At 53.1% G+C, this 23,551-nt stretch overlaps 2 protein-coding genes across 3 annotated transcripts; both read right to left on the reverse strand.

Moving 5' to 3' along the window:
• Nucleotides 1–1,686: 1,686 nt before the first annotated feature.
• VWA7 (von Willebrand factor A domain containing 7) lies at nucleotides 1,687–10,101 on the reverse strand. The gene is given in 21 exon segments (XM_054570196.1): nucleotides 1,687–1,852; nucleotides 1,943–1,990; nucleotides 1,992–2,117; nucleotides 2,319–2,408; nucleotides 2,729–2,831; nucleotides 3,644–3,721; nucleotides 3,851–3,915; nucleotides 3,917–3,977; nucleotides 4,105–4,274; nucleotides 4,771–4,952; nucleotides 5,438–5,497; nucleotides 5,499–5,564; nucleotides 5,784–5,896; nucleotides 6,909–7,099; nucleotides 7,178–7,373; nucleotides 7,812–7,922; nucleotides 8,556–8,652; nucleotides 9,155–9,177; nucleotides 9,180–9,271; nucleotides 9,273–9,430; nucleotides 9,736–10,101. Coding segments are annotated over 21 exon segments (2,517 nt in total). The 5' UTR covers nucleotides 10,057–10,101.
• Nucleotides 10,102–10,645: 544 nt separating this feature from the next.
• VARS1 (valyl-tRNA synthetase 1) lies at nucleotides 10,646–23,093 on the reverse strand. 2 transcript variants are annotated; one of them, XM_054569117.1, is made up of 30 exons: nucleotides 22,792–23,093; nucleotides 22,131–22,551; nucleotides 20,964–21,098; nucleotides 20,732–20,870; nucleotides 20,374–20,498; nucleotides 20,200–20,284; nucleotides 19,886–19,986; nucleotides 19,665–19,792; nucleotides 17,207–17,371; nucleotides 16,902–16,983; nucleotides 16,265–16,384; nucleotides 16,074–16,182; nucleotides 15,887–15,981; nucleotides 15,589–15,679; nucleotides 15,214–15,338; nucleotides 15,026–15,129; nucleotides 14,789–14,947; nucleotides 14,594–14,684; nucleotides 14,360–14,465; nucleotides 14,190–14,260; nucleotides 13,985–14,110; nucleotides 13,542–13,646; nucleotides 13,391–13,459; nucleotides 13,231–13,309; nucleotides 12,985–13,112; nucleotides 12,548–12,703; nucleotides 12,174–12,380; nucleotides 11,982–12,093; nucleotides 11,564–11,889; nucleotides 10,646–10,789 (listed from the first exon to the last, which is right to left on the reverse strand). In XM_054569117.1, exons 2-30 carry the CDS (start codon nucleotides 22,515–22,517, stop codon nucleotides 10,721–10,723), a joined length of 3,795 nt encoding a protein of 1,264 aa, XP_054425092.1. In that variant the 5' UTR covers nucleotides 22,518–22,551; nucleotides 22,792–23,093; the 3' UTR covers nucleotides 10,646–10,720. The 2 variants fall into 2 exon arrangements, with proteins under 2 accessions (XP_054425092.1, XP_054425091.1); XM_054569116.1 differs by having other exon boundaries at nucleotides 20,200–20,287.
• Between the last annotated feature and the right edge of the window lie 458 nt (nucleotides 23,094–23,551).

The following is a 23,551-nucleotide window of genomic DNA, read 5'->3' on the forward strand; positions in this document are numbered from 1 at the left end:
GTGAGGCCCAAAGACACCAAAAGGTTGGATATCCCTGGTTGGGAGGTTGAGTTGGAGACATGGGATTAACACTGGTTTAAATGAGAACATCGAGTATCACCCCTGTTCTCCCAGAGTCCCTTGAACAGGCTTGTTCTGGTACCATCCAAGACTGGCAGAGGAGGCCAAGGAGGCAGAACTTACCGCAGCAACAGATAAACTGGAGGGAAATAGGGGAAGGGCAGAGCACAGATGTCCAGGCTGTTTCTCATCTTTTCTCCAGGAGTTGTCAACACAGCAGAAAGGGGTCATTCAGCCAAAAAGGGAGATTTATTGTTTTAGATTATTGTTTGAGATTAATATGTTCAATGATTGAAGGTTCCAGACTCAGCACGTGTGCGAGGGTGCGGGAGGCGCCTGGTCCAAGAGGATCTCAGGAAATTCATGTTTCTCATCATGTGTTGTTTTTTGTCTGCTGAAAACAAATAACTAAAGGTTATTTTATTGCGACTTGAGTGTATTAACTATCTCTGGTCTAATCAGCTATGACTCAGAAGCAGATGGTAGTAAGATCATATGTTTGGGGCCCCACTTGGAAGGGTACTAACCTGGCAGTGATCATGGAAAGCAGAGGTCTACTCTGTTGCCCAGAGCAGTACATGAGAATTCAAAATCACACTGCAAAGATTGGTTGGCCTTACTAATAGACTGGATTGGGAGGTAGAAGGATGGGGGCAGGCACCAGATTCTATAGAAAATGAAACTACCAATAAATGGTAGGAAAAAATTTTCCTATAATGTATATTTTAAAATCATCTTTCAGCATTGTAACAATTTAAAAATTTGACTTTATGTTGGAATGATCAGAAGAAGGAGGTTTAACTCACATGTGACACAGGTGCATTTTCAAGTACAACTTTGTAAGAAATCTCTTTGCAACTTCTTTTTATTATAATATTACAGATTGAATTGCTCAGCCCGGCTTCCCCAAGTCGGGGGGGGGGGGGACCCTGCCAGTGTCTAAGGCCTCCTGTCATTCCACTCAGTTGGTAACAGAAGAGGATGAGTCAGAACCTTCTTATCTTGCCTCCTGACTCAACAGCTAAATAGCTCCACGTTGTGGGTTAACTGAAGTCTAAACATCCTGGTGTGAAGTTTCTTATCTGCTCCTGAAAATTTCCATTTCATTTTCTTGGTATCTTATGCCCTCACTCTCCTATACGATATGCATAAATGATCTTTCTTTGAAATCTCTCTGGGGAAAAGACATGTTTATTGAAACTGTCTTTCAATTTTAATACAATACTAGAATAGAAGTTTCTCCAGAAGTTCAAATAAAAACAATTCTATAAATAACACTTTCTGGTACCCTTTTACTCCACTCCCTAGCTTTGTCTCCTCCCCATATATCTTCCTCTCTACCTGAGCTTGGAAGAGCAAGAACAAGTAGTGGAACAAAGATGCTACAGAGAAATAAAAAGTAACTTTCTCAAACAATGAGTCTTTGGTTTACATCCCTAGGGAAAGTGCATTGTGGGAAAATCTATTACCCTCTATCTCAATCTTGTTAAGAGAAGGGACAAGAGGGTGAGAAGGAAAACCTCCAGCCCAGCTAGGTGAGGTAGCGTCCCAAGGCCCATATTATCTTCTCACTAATGGAGCAAGTTTGAAAATAGCGCTGGAAAACCATCAATCTAGCGGCTGTTGTCACCAGGAGACCAAGCCTAGGAGGAACAGCACCCCTCCAACTGTGCCCCAGCAGGGGTTGCCTGCCAGCCTTCCTCCAGCCCTGCCGCCCCTCACGGAAAGGGAGGGACAAAGGGTAGGGTTGGCCGTAGTGAGAACACCAGTGGGCAGGGGCAGCGAGCTGGTCCTGGGTAGAGAAGAGAGAACTCTCTGGGTGTCTGCATCCAAATTAAGCTTCCCCTTGCCCGGCCTACCCTGCAATGGAAAGTGGGGGCACCTCATCTGTGGGGCCTGGACAAGCACCAGAAGCTGGAGGAAGGCACAAGGGCACTGGGCTAGCTTCTTGACACACCGCAGTCATGGTCACCACCACCATGGAGTCCGGGGCGGCTGACACTGGGACCTCCAGCCCAGGTGCCCTTCAAGCGCACTCATTCTGTTCCCGGCAATCCCTGCAGAGCGGAGAGGGACAGCCATCTGAAACCCTGGCACCAAACAGCTCAGAGTCAGGGAGTGGAGCCAGGGCCGGGAGGAGGGGAGGGGAGAATCTGAGGGCCAATCAGAAGGGGCCAGAGGCGGGGCTTAGAAGTGTGTACCAGATCCCACGCCTGAGTGTGGTGACAGAAAGAAGCTGGAGGGCTCAGCTTCTTCACGTGGAGAGGTTGGAGGTGAGAGCAAAGGTGGAGCTGACACATGTCCCAAGATCGAGATCCTGAGGGCTGGAGAAACTGGCGATATGAAGTCTCGTGGGTGGGGTGGAGGGGGCGCCTTACTGCTCAGGGCCAGGAAATCAGAAGGCCTCAGACCTACGGAGAAGGGTGAGTCAGGGGAGGAGATGCCCCAGCTCTCCCTAGCCTCAGCCAGACCTTCCCCAAGCGTCTCACCTCCCAAAGGATCCCAACCACAGTGCTGGGCTGGGAGGCAGTCGGGTGCAGGGCGCTCCTCCTCCGGGCCGATCAGCTCCACAGAGAAGGGCCTGGGGGTGGGCAGGAAGTGAGGCTGCGAGGAGACCTCACTCATGGGCTGCCCTGGCCTCCAAGGGCACTCGGCCCCAGCTCTGCACCCCCATCGGAGGATGATGTGGGAGATGTGAAGCAGAGGATGACCAGGGTGACCTCTGGAGTCCAACCTTGTCACTTCTACCAACAGCTGGGTCTGGAGACCTGAGGCAGGGGAGGGGCAGGGAGAACAGTGGTCTGAGTGAGATTCTGGGACAAGGAGAAAAGAATGGAATGAGTGGCTTTCAAAATAGGGGTTCCCTCTGGGGAGTAGGGATGGGGAAAAGGGGTTACCTCTGGGGAGTATTGATGGGAAGTGTTAGAATTTACTGGGACAGAGAGCACCTAAGCCACTGCCTATGCTGGAACAAAGGTGTGCGTCAACAAAGAAGGTATGCTGTCACCTACTAAATACCTGACAACGAGATTCCGTATTACCAGAAGCAACTGAGACAGAGCCACCAGCATCCTGCTGGAAACAGGTTGAATCCTCATTGCCTCTCCCCTCTCCCTCAAGCTTTTCCCAGAGGCAAGACCCATAAATCTCCCAGACACCTGGGGCAGATTAGCAGGGTGATTAGCAGGGTGACCCACCCTCCCTGGGGATCTGCTGCACACTCTTAAAAACCCTTCCACCCTTTCCCTTGCTGCTGTAGCCTGCTCAGACTCAGCCTGCCTGATCGCACTGTCTTGCCTTGAATAAAAGCCCTTATTTGGAACTTTTTGGCCCCTGGTCCTTTCTTAGCCACCTTGGCTACCTAACAGGAAGGGTCAGGAGGGAGATCTGGGAGGCTAGAAATCTTCTAAGTCTTGACCTGAGTGATGGTTACATGGGTGTATTATATGAAATCTATCCAGCTGTGCACTTGAGTGCACATTTACGTAAAATATGTAAGTTATAACTCAATAGAAAGTTAAATATATGGAGAATTTTACAAACATAAAATTAATGAACAAGTTGGGGGGGGAATAGATGTCTGCAACTGGCTGAGTCAGGGGGTAGAGGCTAGTGTGGGGGCCATTCTCCATTGGGATCCCGAAGTCCAGGGAGGTCTGAGCTGAGGGAGGTGAAGGCACTCAAAGACCTTCCCCAGATGAATGTGACTGACATTGCTCTCTGAGCTCTGCAATATCCCCTCCCTTCCCCTCCCCTTCCTTTCCCTTCCCAGGAATATCTCCCTTCTTACCTTGTACTCTCACCTGGGGGTCGCCCTTGGCTGTGACCTGGATCTCCCAGGTCCTTGTCTGTGGGGTCATTCATGGTCACCATCCAGAACTGCCCAGAGCAGCAGGTGTGGCCTAGATTTTCTCCTGGTCCTGGGAAACCCCTGGATTTTCTCCTGGTCCTGGGGAATCCCTGGGTGAGAGTGGGGAGCAAGAGATTGCCACATGAAACAATTTCTTTCCCTTAGTAGATTACTCTTCATACTCCATTCTCAATTCTTCCCTCTGCCTTGAGACACACATGCGGAAGTACCTGCAGCGTTCCTGATCCAGAAGCTGCTGACCTCCCCATGGGTCCAGACTGTGACCCTCCAGAGCAGTCCATCCACACAGAACAAAAATGGCCTCCCAAGTACCACAACTGGAGGTTCCTGGAGGAGGGTCACCGTGAAGAATGAGCAGGACCAAAATATGCGGAGAAGATAGGGCATGGAATGAGGTAGGAACCAAGATAGGAGAAAGAAGGTAACAGAAAAAAAACCCTGTCACATCTGGAGAAGGGATGGATACCAGTGAGAGGGGGCAGAAGACCAGGGATGAAGTTATAGTCAATGACAAAGTTGGAGGTGAGGGGTTAAGATGAATCAGTCTCTTCTTGACCCCCACTTAAAAGGTGGCAGGACTTCCTGTGGTAGCCCTGAGGACAGAATATTGGAGCCCAAGATTGAGGGGAGGGGGATGGTACTCACTGAAGGAGCAATAAGGAAGGTGGGTAGCCATGGATCTCACAGGGAGACAAACGTCCTTTCCCACCCTCATATCCTGGCAACACAGCAATGGGAGCCATTCTCTTCCTTCTACGAGAAAGAGAAATGCAGTGTCACCCATCCCCTTAGTTCTGAGCTGAAAGCATTGGTTCCTCTGTCCCCTACACTTACTCACCAAGTCAGCCATGCTGTCCCCAACAATAGCTGCCACATCTCGAACGCGCTGATCTTTGGTGAAGATCACCAAATGTGGAGGCCAGGGCCACCACGTCACATGGTTCCAAAACAGAGGGGACAAGACCTCACAACAAGCTCAGCCATGACCCCTTAATGGGTCTTCGGTCACCAGGAGTATTGCCTGTGCCCAGAAGGGATGTCAGTCCTTGAGGTGTCCACGTGTCATCTCCCACTATGAATGAGGATCTCCTGCGCTTCCGCTTTCCACAGAGCTCATGATGAGTGGTGAGGTCTTTGTCTATCCTCTGGCTATACAGGGTCTTCCAGTGACATAACCCCCTGGCCTTCATTTAGTCATTGCTATTCCCTTTTAACTGTTAGGACATCCACAGAGCAGTTTATTGGCAACTGGATCTCCAGTTCTTCAAATGGTTTATTGGGGGCAGGTTCAAATACAAATTCAGCATCATTAAGGGTAGGGCCTCCCATTCTTTAGTATTGTGAAAGGGATCAGGAAATGTTAAACTCACTGTACACTTCTCCCACTCCATGCCAAGGCTTGTCTAACCACCATAGTGTGGTGTGACCCTTGTTATGAGATTGTTGTCACAGGGTCTCCTGCATCCCTGGGTGGCTAACACCAGGACTCCCACAGGCTATGCTGACTCTGCAGTGTTGCTCCTGAGTCAAGGATTCCACCTGGTTGGTGAGGAAGGCATCCGTGGGTGGAGCAGGGGGAGGCATCAGTGAAGACAAAGATGTCTGAGAGCGGAAGTGTGTGTAGCAGGGCCAACTGGCAGGGAGGGAAAGGACTGGTGTGAAAATGGTAGCAGCAGGAGTGGGTCGAGCAAGGTAGGGCAGAGAAGAAAATATGGCCCCAGAACCCTTGAGTGAAGCTAGTGGGACCAGGCTCTGAAGGTGGGATGGAGTGGGGCTCCCCAGGAAGGATCTAGCTCCCCTTGGTGGTAGGGCCTGGAAAGGGGGTTGGAGAAGAGAAGGGGGCAGGGCAAACCTCCAGGGCTGACAGGCTCATCTCATGCTCATCTCTACCCCCCAAGGCATGGATCTCATTGAGTTGTTGCCAGAAGCTATCAGGGTCACTTGCTGTAAAGACAGGGCCAGACCCTGGGGAAGAGGAAAGGACGTTGACATGAGTGAGGAGAAGGCTCCCCTCATCCTTCCCCAGTCAAGAGGTCTGCAGTACTCGAAGGGCCGGACAAGTCTTGAAATAACAATATTCCCTTATATTTACATAGGGAGGTAAGGGGCTAGGTACTTGTGGTGGGAAAGTGGACCTCATTTCTTTAACAAAATTGCAGTAGTTCCTGGGTCCTTTTGGGAATGTAAGTATAAAAAACAACTGGAGCGCCAGTTTCCTTACCAGAAAAGCCAGAAAAATAATAGTACTTACCTCAGAGGGTAATTGGGAGGACTAAAGGAGTTGGTTTTGTCAATCTTAGAATAGTGCTTTGACACATAAGTGGCTGAATTCTCCGTTATTCACTTATTCATACCTTCATCAAATAGATGGTAAGCCCCTTTCATATGCCAGCTACTCCAGGATTTATGCAGACAAGTTGGTCTTAAATCCTCCTGCCCTTAGGGAATTCTCAGTCCTACAGGCATTTTGACTGATGATCATTTCAGCCCTGGGAGATAGACAGGATAAAGCTAGTAGTGACCCATTTTATGGATGATGAAATTGAGGCAAAGAGAAGTTATATGACCAGACTAAGGACACACAGGAAGACTGGTCAACCCAGGCTAGATTGCCTGACTTCCAATTCAACAGGGAAAGGAATATCACATAAGTATCTGTCTCAGGCACTTCTCAGAGGTCTGGACCCACCAAAACCCCATTTTCATCCCAGCCTGTATCTATAAGTAGAGAGAATCGTAAAGTACTTATTGGCACTAAAGCCTAAGAAAGCAGAGGGCACCTACCTAAGCATGGATTGTGATGGAATTCATATGTGAACTGCTGCCTTTTTGGAAGCAGTGGAAGAAGTGGCCAGTTGTTTCCTGTATATGCACAGGTTCCCGGGAAGGGCTTGCTCAGGCCCACTGCCCACCAGTGGCATTAATCCCTTGCCCTGGACTTCCCTTCCCTCCACTATCCCAGCCAGACCACAGCTACCTGGGTCATGGAATGGCACCAGGACATAGTAGACGGATTCCATGGGGCTGCCCTGTCACTGTTCTACACCGCGGTGAGCCTGGACTTTGTCAGCATTGATCTTGCCCATACTGCCTGTGGCGTCCAGGACGAAACTGAGTCGGGAGGCTGGGGTGATGTCCAGCAGCCCGGAGAAAGCCACAGTGAAGGGTCTGCACACTTGTCCCCAGCCCCTGGTTTCTCAGCTCCCTGAGGAGCACCTAGGGAGCCCATGTCCAGGAGACTACCACCTGGAGAAAGTCCTGTGTCCCAGGCATCTTCACAGGAAGCTAAAGGCCTGGATGGAGGCCAGAAGGGCCAGTTTTGCAGTCTGGAGGTAGAGCATGTGGTGCGGGGAGAAGCCTGGGGCTGTGCTGTCCTTGTTGATGCCTCTCTGTGGTAGCTGGGAACTGCTCTGGTCAAAACAGCCCTGATGGCTACATTTTCCTGGGTTGGGAAAGGGATCTGGAGGGTGGAAGTAAAAACCTCACTGCCTCCTAAGGAAATGGGAACCTTCCTGACCTGGGCCGACCCTCTCACTGCTCTGCAAAGGATCAGCAAGAAATGATGACATTTTGTGGAGGGCCAATATGGAGGGATCCCTTACACAGCACGTGATGGATCCCCTGAGCCCTCTAGACAGTCCCCAAAAGCTGCCCTTGGGCAATGGAGAAGTCTTATTGGTTGAGTAAGAAGCTGCTCCCCGCCCCTCCCCCAACAAGCCATAGCCACCCAAGTGGGCCTTTATCCACCCACCTTGTTCCCAACATTCTCTCCTTCTTATAGGAAGTGAGGCAAGGACCTAGGGGACTGAGATCCCTGGGGACAGGGACAGGGGAAAGGAAGTGACTTCCCCTTCCTTCTGAGGGCTTTCCTGTCTGGTACCTGAAAGTTTGGAGGGATGAGTTCCAAAGTAGCCAGAGGCGAGGAGTGTAAAACCCAGCAAAATCCCAGGGCAGCTCAGTTCCTTACAATCAGAGCAGGTAAGATCTCCCACTGGGAAGAGAGGGCAGAGGTCTAGAACCCAGGATTCTGTTGCCCCAACCCTTATCCCTGTCCACCCAAACTTCTTCCACTTTTCCTCCCAGCGGGAATAGGGTGAAAGCCCATAGAGAGCTTTCATAGATACACTTCTAGGCTTTCTGAACTAAAACCTGGAGTTCAGGCACTGGTGGTGAGACCGAATATTTGAGTCTGGGACTGTGCTAGAAAATCTAGCAGTGTGGGGGCCAGTTCTACAGGGATCATGCCCTCTGTGAGCCGCGAACGGAAAGTGCACTTACAGTGGACAGGAGGCAGCTTACAGGTCATTGTTCAGTTTGGTGGTTGAGGGGACTGTGAGAGAAAGCCCTGTGGGATCCAGTGGTAGAGAGGAAGTCACATGAAAGAGAACTCAACGAGGACTGCAGACCTGGTCCTGGCTCTGTCCTTCCCTGTGTGACTTCAGGGAAGCCACCTAACTCACCTGGCCTTTGGTTAAACTGGGAGGCCTCACAGGTCACTCCAGAGATGAAGTGATGTTTACATCCCGTGTGACCTTGGGATGTGACACGGTGGCTGGGTGGACTGAAAAGAAGTGGCTCTATGGGCTCCTCCCTAACTACTGGGGTCATGGCCTCATGGCTGTACCTTGTGCCAGGCTTACCAGCTCTTGCCTTGGCCAGAGGAGGTGAGGATGTGACAGCTGCTGCCCGAGTTCCACCCAGCTGCTGTGACTACAGAAGTCCTAGTACCAGGAAAAGGAGGGGAGGAGAACAAGGCATTTGTCTAGTCTCACAGCCTCCACCCATAACTCACCTCTCTTTCCTTTCCCACTCAGAAACCCTCCTCCCTCCCCTGCGACTCCTGTCAGATACCCCAAAGTTGCTCCACTACTCTGCCCATCCCACCCTGCCCTGTTGCCCAGACCAGAGCTTTACTGAGGCGGGGTAGAGGGGTCTCCCCAAGTTTCTTTCCATCTCACTCAGCCCAACCAAAGGTCTTTCAGTGGCCACCGAGGCCTACCTCTGACCTCAGCCCCTGCCTGTGACCCTCAGTGCTCTCCAGTGCAATGACTTCTGGCTGTTCCCACAGGAAGTGCTGCCATTGTGGAGGCAGAAACTATGGAGTGGCCTCAGGGGCTTGGCAAGCAGCACTCCAGTCCCTTTGAGAGGCATGGTCAAGAAGGCACCAGTTGGGAGACAAGGCAGCGAAGGCCTCCCTGACCGCTACCCCATCCATTTTCTTACCTGCAAGGCATGGAGGGCTGCCTCAAGGCATGGAAGGCTGGGGTGTGGTCAAGAGCTCTAGCCGCCACCAGGGTCTCCTGCAGAGCCCCAACCAGGCGTGTCTGCTCCTGACCCAGCTGCCTTGAAGTTCAGGTCAAGGTCATTCCTGAAAGTCAGCAGGAAATCCTGGGCTGCACTGGCAGGAGACACCTCACCTAAGGCTGCTTGGAATTGCTGGGAAGGAGACCCAGGTCCAAAGTAGGAGACAAAGAGGTCATTGGTGAGGAGGGTGTGGCCCTGGGAGAGGGGTAGGGAACAGGGTCTCCAGGGAAGCCTCTTGGATTGGGCCATTGCCCACATTTCCTCAGCTACTGGCGCTCAAATCTGGGTGTGGAAGGAATTGGGGCGGGGGTCGCCCTACAAGGGGCAATTCTGGACCTTCTAAGGGGGAGAGACTCCTGATTTCAGGACCAGGGTTCCTGAGTGTTGCTGCTGCAGGGGGGCGGAGATGAGGATGCGGGGGGAAAGAGGGTCCCTTCTTTTGGCAAGCAGGACCCTCAAGAGGTCTTGACTGCGATGTGACAGGACCCAGGGATACTCACCAGGAAGTCCTCAAGATGAAGTGGGGGCCAGCCTGGGGACAGCTGCTCCAGGAAGAGCTGCAGAGAGACATTGAGAGCCACCTCCTTGGTCAGGTCCTGGTGGGTGATGGAGGCAGCGGCAGCCCGGAGGCTCCAGATTTTGGGAAAGAAGGTAGACGTCGGAGGCACCAGCTGCAGCAGTAGCAGCAGCACTGAGGGGCCCAGGTGGAATTGAGGCACGTTGGTGGGGAGCATAGCAGAGACCTGGACCCAAAGGATGAAAGACTCTCGAGGGAGGAGGAAGGAGCAGCAATTCCAGGGGAGGCCTGTCTCTGTGTCCATGGGCACCTGCTTGCGCCCCTTCTGCTTTGTCACAAACACCTTAGCTGCTCCAGATGAGCTTCCTGCCCTCTCCCCATTTGCCCAGACAACTGAGGACCTTATCAGGCCAGCTGGGACTTACAGATGCAGCAGGGGCCCCAGGTTCCTCCCCCAGTACCTGCCCTCACGCCAGCTCCCCTTCCTGCTGGCTAGGTAGGGCTGCCTGGTGTGGTGTCACCAGACACTTGTTAAGGTTGTAATTAACCTAAGTGGGACTCAAGGAGGGGAGGAAGGAGGCCCAGCAGGGTGGACAGGACTGCAGCATCCTTCACCCCTGTATTCATGCTGGCCCCAAAGCCAGAGCAGCAGCAGGCACCGGGGCAGGCCTTCCTTGGCACTAGCTGGGAAGTGACTGACAGCCAGGAGGAAGAAGGGAGTAGGCAGAGCAGCATGACTCAGGCCTGGCTTAGTGCCAGGGCCAGACTCAGGCCAATGAACCTCTGCCCACCAGGACCTGGTGCCTTTCCCAGCCTGCAGCCTCTGAGGATTTAGAAACCCAGCCCCTCAGCACCCCTTTCCTGGCTCTATCACACATAAAGACAAGAGATGGTTTTGTGGCAAAATATTTATTGCTGCCATCCCCCTGGTGGTCCACTGGGGGGTTATAAGGGTTGGAGTTGGTGTATCACAGCATCTTCTGAAATAGGGCGATGGCCTCATCCATCTTCCTAAGCTCTGCTTCTGTCTGTTGGAGCTGGGGGTGGAACAACGGGTGATGGGTAGTGATGACCCCGGCCAAAGAGGAAAGAGCCCCAAATGCCAATGAAGGCAGAGGGGACAGACTTGGAAAGACGGGAGGGTCACAGACAAGTAGTAGTTGTTAGGGGACTATGTGCTTGGCTGGACCAGTCCCCCAAATTCTCAGCAGTCTCCTCCCCAGCACCACCCTTCTCTTCTACCATCACTGGACTTTTGGGTGCTGCCTTTTCCCAGAGTGGTCAGTCCACAGGGAAAAAGGAGCCTCAGAGCCCAGGTGCCTACTCTCCAACAGGCCAGCCCCAGCCCCTACCTGAAGAGCACAACAGAGATTAGGAACACAGGTTCCTAGACAGGCATTTAGCCTTCATCTGTAAAATGGCCAGAGTAATTCTGCCTGCCCAGAGAGGGCTACTAGGAGAACCCAGTGAGTGGTGCCTCTGCACCCCCACAGCCTTTTCGTCATCCTTGGTGTAGTTTACCCAGTTCTCCTGCCTGGAGGGCTCCCTGTCTCTGTGCTCTGAGCCCAGCCCCAGGCATGTGGGATGCTATGTTGGGTGGGCCACAAGATGTCCGGCCAGGAGGCAGGGTATCTCTAGGTTTGCCTCCATCTTCACCTTGCTGTGTCACCCGCCCACCTGCTCCCCACCTGCTTAAGGGGCCCGGGTTCCAAGCTCCCCCATGGACTGCTCAGGGCTGAGCAGAGTGCAGCCACAGGATTGGGTTTGAGATGTTGGAAATGGGGAAGGGAACGCCCACCCATACCACACACCTTGGCTTTGTCTGCCTCCTGGACTCTGATGGGCACCTTGACCGGGTAGCCCACAGTGGCACGGCGCTCCCGCAGACGCTGGGCCTGCCTCTGCGCCTCACCACGCTTGGCCTGCAGCTTGCCCAGCTCCCGGGCTGGGTCTACCAGACCCTGCAGTTGCAGGTGGACGGAGCAGCGGTCAGAGGCCAGGGCCACAGCACAACCCTGGGGTGCAGGAGCCCCTAGCGCCAGGATAGCCACAACACCTGCGCCTGCTAGCGCCTGCACATAGCCCGACACGGCTGATGCCAGGGCGCCTGTAGCCTCATCAGCCACTTCCAGGAAACCTGCCGGTGGGGGGAAGGAAGGTGAGGTAGCTGTCCTAGAGAGTGGGCACAGGGAAAGGGAGACAGGATAGACATGCGGCCCTGAGGCTCACAGTCAGGTCGGATCCGGATGAGGTTGTAGTCGGCACGGAGGGAGCGCACAGCTCGAGTGATGCTCAGGGTCAATTCGATGGCGGCTTCAGCCTCGAGGTCTTTCCAAGAGCACTGTGGGGTGGAGGAATGGGTGAGAAAGGCTGGGGGCGGGGGGGCGCAGGCTGTAGCCCTGTCCAGGCCAAACCCCGTACCTCTGAGGGTTCTGGGTAAGGGGTAACACAGAGGCTAGGGGGTGCCTGTGGTGTCCGCCGGGGCAGCCTCTGGAACAGCTCCTCTGTCACAAAGGGCATGAATGGTGAGAGCAGTCTCAGGCCAACATCCAGGCAGGTGTAGAGGGTCTGGCGGGCACACTCTGCAGCCACCTGGTCCACCCCACTCAGCACAGGCTTCAGGCACTCCTAGGGGATGGGGAGGGACAGGGTTCAGGGCTAGAAAAGCTCTAGCCTCCAGCCCTTGCTATGCCTGTAACTAGTAGAGGGATGTGCTGGCTCAGGTCTCATGGCCAACCACTGGAAAAGGGAGGCCCGGAGCTCTGCTGCCCCCACCCCACTTGGCCCCTCCTCACCAGGTAGACATCACAGAGCTCATAGAGCCAGAAGCTGTACTGGGCAGTTGTGACAGCTGGGAAGTCGTAGGCCTGGAAACCTTGGTTGCTGAGCTTCACCGCCTCAGTCAGCCGACTGAGGATCCAGCGGTCCACCAGGCTCTCGTGGCCTCCAGGCTTAGGGGAGGAGCAGATCAGCCAAGGGCCACCGTATGTGGAGGGCAGAGGTACCCAGGGGAGGGAGCCAGAACCCCCCCCGAGGCAGGAACCTTGGGCAAATTTGCATCCCAGGAGGCTGACGTGCTTTCTGTGTAGCCTCTGCCTCCCTGCACCCCACTCCATGGAGGCACACGGCGGGCAGGGGTTGCAACCCTGACACATGGGCCGCACTTGATGGCAGAGTGGCGGGGGTACAGCCTGTGTGGGTGCCGGTCACCTCGTGCCTACCAGGTCCTCACCTCAGAGGTGGCTGAGGGCACGAAGCCCTTGCCAAGGCCACGAAGGGCAAACTTGGTGGCATTCCAGAGCTTGTTGCAGAAGTGGCGGTACCCCAGTATCCGGTTCACATCCAGGTTGATGTCGCGACCTGGGTGCGGTGAAGTGTGTGTCCTCAGCACCACCCTTCCAACCCTCGCCCAAGGCAGAGGGGAGGGGTGGCCTCAGGGGAGGAGGAAGGATGTGGCTAAGACATTTGGGGCCCCTACCCTGGGACGTGTAGGCGCATAGTCCGAACCGAAGGGCATCGGTGCCACACTCAGGAATTCCCGCTGGGAAGTCTGCCTTCTGCGAGAGGAGTCAGAGCGGAGTCCTGAGCCAGGCCCACCTTCCCTCTGCCCACTCCCCAGCTCTGGCCACCCTTCATACCTGCCCTTCTTTAGCCCTCTCCACCTCACTGGGATCCAGGTTGCTCTTCAGTAACTGGTCATGGAGGCCCTGAAGGTGAGGTGGGCGGGGTCAGGAGGCCATGGTTACAGCTCCGAAGCCCTCCCTGGCCTGGCCCAGCCCCCAGCCATACCTGCAAGGAGACTCCATGGATGACATCCAGGGGGTCGATGACATTGCCCAGAGACTTGCTCATCTTACGGCCGTGAGCATCTCGCACGATGGCATGGAGGTAGACCTGAGGCGGGGCAGGAGCCTGTGAGGCTACGCCTCCCTGTCAGACCCCATTGCCCCGCCAGGGTCCTGCATCTGCTCTGTCCCATTCCGAACCTCAAGTCCCTCAGTGTACCTGCCAGTGCATTCAGCAGCGTCATGGACTGAGAGGCGCTGCCTCCTCTAGGAAGCCCAGGCACAGAAATCACTGAGCAAATTGCAGGTTCATTTTCAGTCCCGACAAGCTCACCCATCGCTGTCCATGAGTCCTGTGCTGTGCCCCATCCATGCTCAGCCTGAGCTATGGCACCAGAGGGTGGCTGAGGGTAGGGACTGTGGGAGGGGTCTCAGCAGGGTTCACACCTCTCTGAAGGGTAGCCTGCCGGTGAGCTTCAGGCCCAGCATGACCATCCTGGCCACCCAGAAGAAGAGGATATCGTGGCCCGTCTCCAACAGTGTGCCAGGGTAGAATACACTCAGATCTTCTGACTGGGGGCAGAGCAGGATGTTATGGGGAGCCAGGCACTCACCTCCAAGAGCCCCACCTAACCTGAGCCCAAAAACATACCTGGTTGGGCCAGCCCAGGATGGAAAAGGGGAAGAGGCCAGAGGAGAACCAGGTATCCAACACATCCTCATCTGAAGGAAGCCAAAGGTCAGAGGTCAGAGGGGGCAGAGGTGAGGATCAGAAGCCCAGCTCTCCCCGCACCCTCTAGGTAACCCCCAGCCCTGCCTTGCCTTGCTGGAGACTGATCTTGTCAGGGGACACTCCAAACTCCTTGGCTGCCTTCTCACAGGCTTCGGCCTTGCTGCGCCCACTCACCCAGTACCGCCCATCAGGGTCCTGTCACAGGTGAAGTGAGTACCCAGGGCAGGGGGCACCCCTGCCTTGCCCCACCCCACGCCCACCAAAGACCCAACAAACCACAAGTCCCTCAGATGTATGACATTCCACTCTCGCCTGGTTCTCACCTCCCCAGGGGGTACGGCTGGGTCATTGACTGTGACAAAGTAGGCTGGGATGCGATGGCCCCACCACAGCTGCCGGGAGATGCACCAGTCCCTGCCAGTGGTGGTAAAGGAGGGGTCAGGGGGAAGGGGGTCCCCTGTCCTGTGCCCGGCTCAGTCCCTCACCTAGTCACTCTCCCTACATCGAGCCCAACGCACCGGATGTTATCCATCCAGGCGTGCCAAGTCCGCTGATGGGCCTCAGGCAGGATTCGGAGGTCGCCCCGAGTCACGGCAGCACTGGCCGCCTGAGCCATCTCCCCACAGCGCACGTACCACTGTGGTCGCAGCAGAGGCTCCACCACGTCTTTGGACCGACTGCAAGTACACACGGGTGGGGAGGTTGGATGGGGAGTACCCTGAGGAGTGCCCTCCTTCTCTGGCCCCCACACTCACTTGCAAAGCGGTACCACCATAGGGTTGTCCTCAATGCCACGGAATAGTCCCCGTTCCTTCAGCGCTGCCAGCACTGCCTTCCTGGCCTCAAACCTGGGCAGGCCCTGGGTGGGAGACAGGCCTCATTGTGGCCGTGCCTAGGTACCCCTCTGTCTCCAGACCTGGCCCTGACACCCAGGCAGTCTCACCAGGAAAGGCGGGGGTACGCCGATGAGGGCCCCTCGGGAGTCCATGATACTGATGGCCTCCAGCCCGTGCCTCTGTCCAACCTCATAGTCATTCTGGTCATGTGCAGGGGTGATCTTCACTGCACCTGGGGTACATGTGGGGGTGCCAGGGCCATGAGGGACTCATTGGAGTCCCTTCCCACATACACCCCCTTTGGCTGAAGGTGTGGTTCCCTAACCACCTATTCCCCGCTTCCCCAAGACGGTCCCCTGAGAACCAGCCCAAGCCCGGCTTGTTTACATGAAGCTTACTCTCTTTCCCTTGAGAGGGAAGAGGAATGGAGGGATGTGCCTCGTGGGCTCCTTCCTCTCCCCACAGGACAGTCCCTTGCTCACCTGTGCCAAACTCCATGTCCACAAAATCATCAAATAGGATAGGGAGGCTCCGAGACACGAATGGATGGATCACACTCTTTCCCTTCAGGTGCTGGGAATAGAGGGAGACCTCAAAAATGCACAAAGGGCTGGGCCCAACTCCCTCCTACCCAGGGCCGACTATCCCAATACCCAAATTCTCACTTTCGGGCTAAAAAGGAACTCCAAGATGACTTTATAATCCAATTTCCTTTCCTCAGCTAGGAACCCCTTTTCAGCTGGCATACTTTCCCCAACTGCAGTAGCACCCTCACCATACCTGGTATCTAGGATCTTTGGGGTGCACAGCTACAGCCACATCTCCCAGCATTGTCTCGATACGAGTTGTTGCCACCACCACCTCCTCATTGGTCTCTGAAGTAACAGGCGACCTTATGATCTCAGTGCTGGCCCCTTTCTGCCTCCTACCCCACCCAGCCTAGGATCCTGGTGCCCCTGTCTCCTACCTGAGCCTTGGACCTTGTAAGCAAAGGAGATGAGGACCCCAAACTCCACCTTTTCCTTGTAGCCAGGCACAGAGAGCAGGGTGCGACCTGTCAGCTCCTTCTTATCCACCTGTGAAATGAGTGTTAGGAAAAGTGGCCCAGGGCCTGGGACTATGGGGTAGAGCTGGAGAGAGCCTGGGGCAAGGGCACACCTCGATGTCAGAGATGGCAGAGTTGAGGGTGCAGGACCAGTTGACAAGGCGGGTACTGCGGTAGATGACTCCTTCCTCATGGAGCCGGACAAAGGCCTCTGTCACAGCTGAAGACAGCTTCTAGGGTGGAGTAGGGGAGTCGGGGATGAGCCTAGGGGCCCAGGGGCCCAGACACTTTCCAAGGCAGCAGAGTCAAGTGAGTCTGGCCTGTCCCGAGTCCCACTGCCCAGCACCCAGACCTCTTTGAGGGCCGGTAGGGAGAAGTGCTTTCCCTGAGGGGAGAGGAGACTATGGGAATACAAGGCCAGGCAACAAGTCCTGTGATACTGGAGATGGCAGGGAAGCCACTCAGCTGGGGACAGGTGCCAGTGCAGAGAATCCAGGAAGTTCGGGCTCCATGGGAAGGCAAGGCCCTATTATGTGCCACCTGGAGAAATGTGGGCTCCCAGAGTGGGTAATAGGGAACACACAGGGTCATGACATGGGGTGAGAAATGATGTTTGCAGCTGAGACCTTAGCGATTTTCTGAGTGGGCTCACTCCTGGGGGAGGGCACTGCATGTGCTCTCTTGTCTATGGGTGCCCCACACTAGAAAGCATCCCCATTCTGTCTGAGCCCTGAGACCCCTCCTACTCACAGGGTCCATGGTGAAACAGGCTCGGTCCCAATCCAAGGAGCTGCCAAGCTTCCGCAGCTGGTGGTAAATCCGGTCCCCCTTCCTGGAAGTAAACAGGCAGGTGGATCAGCATTAAGGTCAGGTTGCAGGGATACATCGGGTGCCCACTGGCACAGTGTGAGGATCACTCATCTTCTGAAATTGACCTGGGCCCTGAAGCCATTGACCCTCAGACTCTGAGAGGATGTGACCCTGCAGCCAGGGTCACAGATGATAGAGGTCTTATGTGGACAGGGCACAGGGAGGCAGGACTGCTGCACACTCACTCCTCCTTCCATTTCCAGACCTCCCGTAGAAAGGCCTCACGGCCCAGCTGGTGCCGGTTCAGTCCCTGCTCTCGCCAGAGCTTCTTTTCCACCACTACCTGGGTGGCAATGCCGGCGTGGTCACAGCCAGGGTTCCACAGGGTGGTCTCCCCACGCATGCGATGCCTGTGGGAGGAGCACGGAGGACCAAGGTGAATGTGCTGGTAAAGCCTGGCACCTAAGGAAGAAGGGGCTTCTGGGCAGGAAGTTAGTGGACTCAGGAAGGAAAATGGCAGTGAAGAAGAACCCTGATTCTAAAACTACAGTCTGGGGGAGGATATCTGCAAGGATAGCCGAAGCAATCTGGCGAAAAAGAGGAGGTTCCTTCCCAACTAGCTAGCAAAACCTATGAGAAAGTTATGATTATTGAAACAGTAAGTTACAACATAGGAACAAAGCTACAGACCAAAGGAAACAAAACAGTGACTGGAAACAGATCCGAGCCAATTTATTATTTGTCAGGGGTGACACTCCATATCAATATGGGAAGGAAAAACAATTCAAAAATTTGTTTGGGACAACTAGCTCCTTAGTTGGAAAAAAATCTCCCTATTTCCCGATATTCACAAAAATAAATTCTAGTCAGATTAAACCATTCAATATAAAAAAAACAAAACTATGAGAAAGCCTCAGAAAAATGACTTAATTTCCAAAAATCAAAAAAATGAAGATAATAACATAAGTGGACATGTGTATAACTTTGAGTTAGAAAAGACATCTTTATCCAGACACATGTAACATAAACACAACAAAACATAAAACCTCAGACCATTAATACCTCTCAGTGAAATTAAAAAGTGAAAGACCATTTTGGGGAAAATGACTGGAAGCTAGCAATGTTTTAGGGAATTGATCAGGAGCTGAATTAGAGAATAAAATCATCTCCATTCCCTGCAAGGATAGAGGTAGGTACGTGCAGTTTCCTCCAAAGTCCTATGCTGAGGGGTACCTTCCTTCCCCTGTAGTACTAGGAACATTAAAGTGGGAAGAGGAAATCATGACAGAAACACAATAACACTTAATTCACAGATTGTTTTCAATGACTCATCAAACTGTGTTATATTCATTCTTTATAGTCTGTTTATCTCCAGTATGTTCAGATCTCCTTTCGGACAGAGATTGCAGCAACTCCATGTTCTTGCAGATAACCGATAGCAATGTTGCTTACATGCCATAAAGGATAAGAACATTTTTCTGAACTTCAAAATGTTATATATTACCATTAAAGAAGTTAAGCATAAGATAAAAATATTTCTCCACTAGAAGTATCTTTTCGGGGATCATAAAAAATTAGCAAAAAATAAATCAGTGTCAGGGATATTTGTAGAAATGCACTCTATTCTCTGTTGGAGGAAGAAAAAGAAAAAAAACCATATTCAACAAATTTTTATTTCATTTTTATAATGTCTTATTGGTGGAGATATTTGAAGCTGTAGTTTACATGTTATTTTTGATTCTAAAATAATGATATAGTCCTGGCTGGTGTGGCTCAGTGGATCGAGCACGGGCCTGAGAACCAAAAGGTTGCCGGTTCAATTCTTGTCAGGGCACATGCCTGGGTTGTGGGTCAGGTCCCCAGTAGGGGGGTGCTAGAGAGGCAACTGCACACTGATGTTTCTTTCCCCCTTTCTCCCTCCCTTCCCCTTCTAAAAATAAATAAAGTCTTAAAAGAAAAAAAAAAGTGTTAATTCTATTTTCATGTAAATAACTTGGCCATTACATGTTATATGTAATTAATAAAACTGTTTTTCCAGCTTTCAATTCCTTGCAAAATACTAAGTCTAACATTATACCTCCAGTGTCCAGAGCAGTGCTGGCACATAGTGATGTCCTGAAATATTTTTTGATTAAATTAATTTAGTAAGTACGATACTAGAAAAACTCAAAACTTAAAATACAATAAATAACCCTGTTTTCCAAAGATAAAAGATACTTTTTCAGCTCTGGCTGGTGTGGCTCAGTGGATTGAGTGCTGGGCTGCAAACTGAAAGGTTGCCAGTTCAAGTCCTTGTCAGGGAACATTCCTGGGTTGCAGGGCAGGTCCCCAATTAGGAAGGTGTAAGAGGCAACCAATTACACATTGATATTTCTTTCCCTCTTTCTCCCTCCCTTTCCCTCTCTCCCTCCCCCTCTTCCCCTCTTTCTGAAAATAAATTTAAAAAAATACTTTCTTAAGGAATTTGTCACCTAGAATATTAGACTTTGTATCTGTTAACTAATCAAAATACTGACAGTGGAGTGGGTTGATTGGGGGAAGCAAGTACTAGGGGAGGATGCTAACTGATCAGAGGGGTATGATGGAGAGAAGTGGACTACCACCAGGGGGCAGCACTGAGGACCAATGTGGAAGGAGAAAAGCTGGAGGGCTCCCAAAGAGAAGCAAGCAGAGGGAACCAGCTGGGAGAGGACAGTAGCTCACCATCGGGTCAGGGAGTCCTGGATCGCGTTGGTGAGGGCGTGGCCCAGATGTAGGGAGCCTGTAACATTTGGGGGTGGGATGCACATCATGAAGATGCCCCGTGGATTTGGTGCTGATACACTGGAACGCTACGGGGAAGAAAGGAAGGGGACATGCTAAAGGCATTCTGTCACCTTTCCCAGCCTCCTTCCCCTCCAGGCCTAGGGCACAGTAACACTCACTCCATACTCTGGCTTGAAGAAGCCCTGTTGCTCCCACCAAGGGTACCAGGCTGCCTCCACGTACTGAGGGCTGTAGGAGTCGGGCATGGTGCCACTGACATCTGGGGGAGAGGGAGGCAGGGGTCAGCACTGACTGAGGCTGGGAATAGCTGAAATGGGGATGATGGCCCAGCACAGAGGGGCCTGGGTCTCTGCAAACCTTCAACAAGTAGAGTGGTAGGAACAAGGATAAAACAGGAAAGGGGTAAAACAGAAGCAGCAGCAGCTGAGGAGGGTAGAGGTGAAGGGTAGGGGCCGCTTCCCCCTCCTAGTACCTTTCTTTTCCCCAGGTCGGGTTGGGAGGTCATAGGTAATGACCCCAGGATCCCGTTTCTCCCTCTTCTCTGGCTTTGGTTTCTTCTGCTTGGGAGGGAAGGATATAGGCCCAGATATCAGTCCCTACCACAGTGACACTGACATCCGATCCAGCTCCACCCCTAGCCTCTCACCTCCCCTGGGGGTGGTTGCTGCTGTTGGATCTTCTGCTTCTGTTGAAATTTCTCTAGCTTCTCCCGTTTCTTTGCCTCTTTCTTGAGTTGAGCAGGTGTCTTTGGAGGTGCAGTGACCTCAGGGCCTGGTAAGAGACACAGAAATGCAGACTTAGCCCCCTAGGGGCCCTCTGTGAAGGTGCTGCTGTGTCTCACATGAGCTATTTCAGCTGCCCAAGGGCTTCCCCATGTCAACTTCCCACCTTACCCTCCCGCAGACCCCTGCCCCAGTGATTCTGTCATTCTAAGAGAAAAAAGAAAGTGAGCTGCATGGAAGACCCCAAGGAACCCTTACTCTCCTACCCTTACCCTTCCTCACCTGGCTGCTGGGAGAGAGGCCTGGTCCCTGAATACAGAACCACCTCTCCCAGCACTGCCCGGAATTCTGACTGCTGGACACAGGTGATAAACCAGCGAGTGACATTACCCCAGATTTGGCGAGCAGAGGGGTCCAGCACCTGGGGTCGGGAAGAAATCAATTATCCTTACTAACCATACAGCGAGGTCTGAGAGGAGTTGCCCTCATTCTTCCCAAGGCCCTAGTGACTCACATAACGGAAAGGCAGAAGCAAGGCTGTGACAGCTGCCAGGTCAGCCAAAGTGGGAGCCTCCCCAGCCAGGTAGGTGTGCTGCCGAAGCCACTCTTCCAAGGGGCTCAGGGCCCTTCCCAGGGCCCCCAGTGCAGCCTAGCGGGAAGGGGAAGGAATGAAACAGGGCTTGGCCTCCTTCCACTCCCACAGATCATGACCTCTGAGGCCAGTTTTATCTTCTCTGAAATGGTCATAACAAAAAGAAGCCCTGATGAACACTTACTATGCGTCAGATAAAATATATTAAGTACAGGAAATTAAAGATGACATGAAGCAATATAACAATTGCTTCAACAACATTTATTAAGCACCTAATTAATACATGTCAGGTACTTCTTTAAGCAATGAAGAGAGTATCTGAACAGATGGGGTCCCTGACCTCGTGGAGTTTACTTTTTAACAGGGGAAATAATAAATGAGTAAATATATAATAGATTACCCCATTTTTTTCTCCTAAAGTTGTATGACAAAAAATCAGGCTAAGGGGACAGGGAACTTCAGAGAGAGGGCCTTTACTTCAGATAAGTGCAATCAAGCTATGAGGGAGCCAGCCAGGGTCTAAGTCACATATTCATTTAATTCATTAACTCATTAATTAATTCATTCAAGAAATACTAAGTATCTGCCATGTTTTCAATATATGATGTGTGATAAATGCCAGGAGGTACAGGCCCACTCTGGAAGGACTTAGTTACAATCTGGTGTGGTTATTATCTCCCCTCTCCCTTCCCCTCATTTCATTTCTCCTTCCTTATCACCCAACAACATCATCAATCCTGGCCCTACCTGCCTCTCCTCATCTCTCCTTCACCCAGTCTTTCCCTACAACTCACAATAACTTCTATCATTAGTTTCAGACTCACTAAAGTTTTATTCAGACACTTTTAAAGTACCTGGCAGTACTCTATGGGCTTTGCACGCTTCTTTTAACCTCAGCATGTTCTCAACATGAAAACTCAAGTTTTCATAAATAAAGGAAGACTAAGGTTCAGTGAGGTTACCAGGTGGCAATCTGGGATTTGATTAATCTTTTTCCATATCTGACATGCTATCTTTCTGTTCCATTATCCATTCTAATTCCTGCTTCCTTCTTCTAAATCTTCCCCTCCCTATCTTCTCTCTACTCACCTCAGGATCATGGACAGAGCTGCGGAGTCCCAAGGCGGGCAGCGTTGCCCCACAAGCAGCTGGTATTAGCTCCGTGTCCGCGTAACTGACCCACTGTTGGACGAGGGCGGCTGCCCGGCTGCCCCCAGGGCCTCCCAGACCTTCTGGCCAAAGCAGCTGGGCCACAGCTGTGGCCCCCCACACCCAGAGCCCACCGGACCCCCGCTCCAAGGCAGGCAGACGGGGTGGGGGAAAGGGAGTCCTGCTGGCCGGAGGAGGCTGGAGACAGATGCGGGGGTGGGCCCCTCCCCAACTCGGTCCCTCTCCAGCCTCCCCATAGCGCGCAGCTATGAGGACTCGCAGGCTGGGGAAGGCATCGGGGTGAGGGGAAACATAGAGGATGGACATGGTTATTATGGGCTCCGAACCAGATGGAAAAGACCTAAGGAGAGAGAGAGAGAGAGAGACGGGGAGACTGAGGGACTTGGGATCCTATCTGAGTCTCTCGTGGGCCTCCTCTACTGCAGGCACCCGAGGCCCCCAGGAGTGGGAGCGTCTGATCAGGCCTCAAGAGCCGAGGGTCTGGCTCTCGCAGTGGCGGTGAAAATGGGGGACTTAAGTGCGGGCCCCGAGGAGGCCCTCGGCGTCCGGAAGAACGCAGGTTCGGGCCGCAGGTACGTACTGGATGAAGGTAGTAGACGGAGCCGGGCGCCGGCTGAAGGTGGATAGGTCTGGTGGCTGGGACGGCGGGGCGGTTCTCCCTGCAACCCTGGCTCCCTGGGACCACTGCCCAGCCTGTCGACACCCACGTGTTGCCCCCTTTGTGACAGGATCGTTTCCGGCCCACAAGTCCTGGGGCAGACAGGGTGGCCTTACCCAGCCTGCGTTTGCTGGGCCACCCTGCAGGATATGGTGGGGCGGGGAGGGGAGATGGGGTGGGATGGCGCCCCGCCCGTTGCGCTCAGGAGGAGGAACAAGCGGGGCCCAGAATGGCGCGGGGTGGCGGGGCGGGGACACCCTAGACTGAGCTCCCGCTCTCTTCAGGCACTGCCCCGGGCAACCCACGTGGGTCCTCGGGCCGCAGACCGTTGGTACGGCGTGGGGGCGGGAAGCCACGCCCCCACCGGAAGCAGCCGGAGAAAGTGCTGCCGGGCCAGGCTGACGCTTTGCCAGGGCCCCACTGGCAGCCCCAACGGAACCTCACTTCCTCCTACGTTGAGAAGAATGTATTTCGCTTTATGGCCTCTTAGGCCCCTTAATTCAGAAAGCTCTTATCTGGAATGGGAATGAGCGAATGAAGACAATTTGCACTCAACCCCCCCAATAACAATTCTCACTTGCTTGCTTTTATCTGCGATATCCGAGTGTAATGATTTGGCTGGGTTGAGGAAGAAATCCAGCAGCGTCAAATACATCTTAAGTGTCTCATTTAACATTGTCAC

The sequence above is a fragment of the Pteronotus mesoamericanus genome, unplaced genomic scaffold, assembly GCF_021234165.1.
Source record: "Pteronotus mesoamericanus isolate MK-2021 breed Mesoamerican mustached bat unplaced genomic scaffold, CSHL_Meso_final contig_20, whole genome shotgun sequence".
NCBI classification, from domain to species: Eukaryota; Metazoa; Chordata; class Mammalia; order Chiroptera; family Mormoopidae; genus Pteronotus; species Pteronotus mesoamericanus.

Coding starts and splice junctions, on each gene's coding strand:
- VARS1 (XM_054569116.1), bottom strand. CDS start 22,517: ATGTCCATCCTCTATGTTTCCCCTCACCCCGATGCCTTCCCCAGCCTG. Junction 20,871..20,963: donor TGCTTCTGCCTTTCCGTTAT/GTGAGTCACTAG, acceptor TCCCGACCCCAG/GTGCTGGACCCCTCTGCTCG. Junction 14,111..14,189: donor TCCTGGGCTGGCCCAACCAG/GTATGTTTTTGG, acceptor CTCTGCCCCCAG/TCAGAAGATCTGAGTGTATT.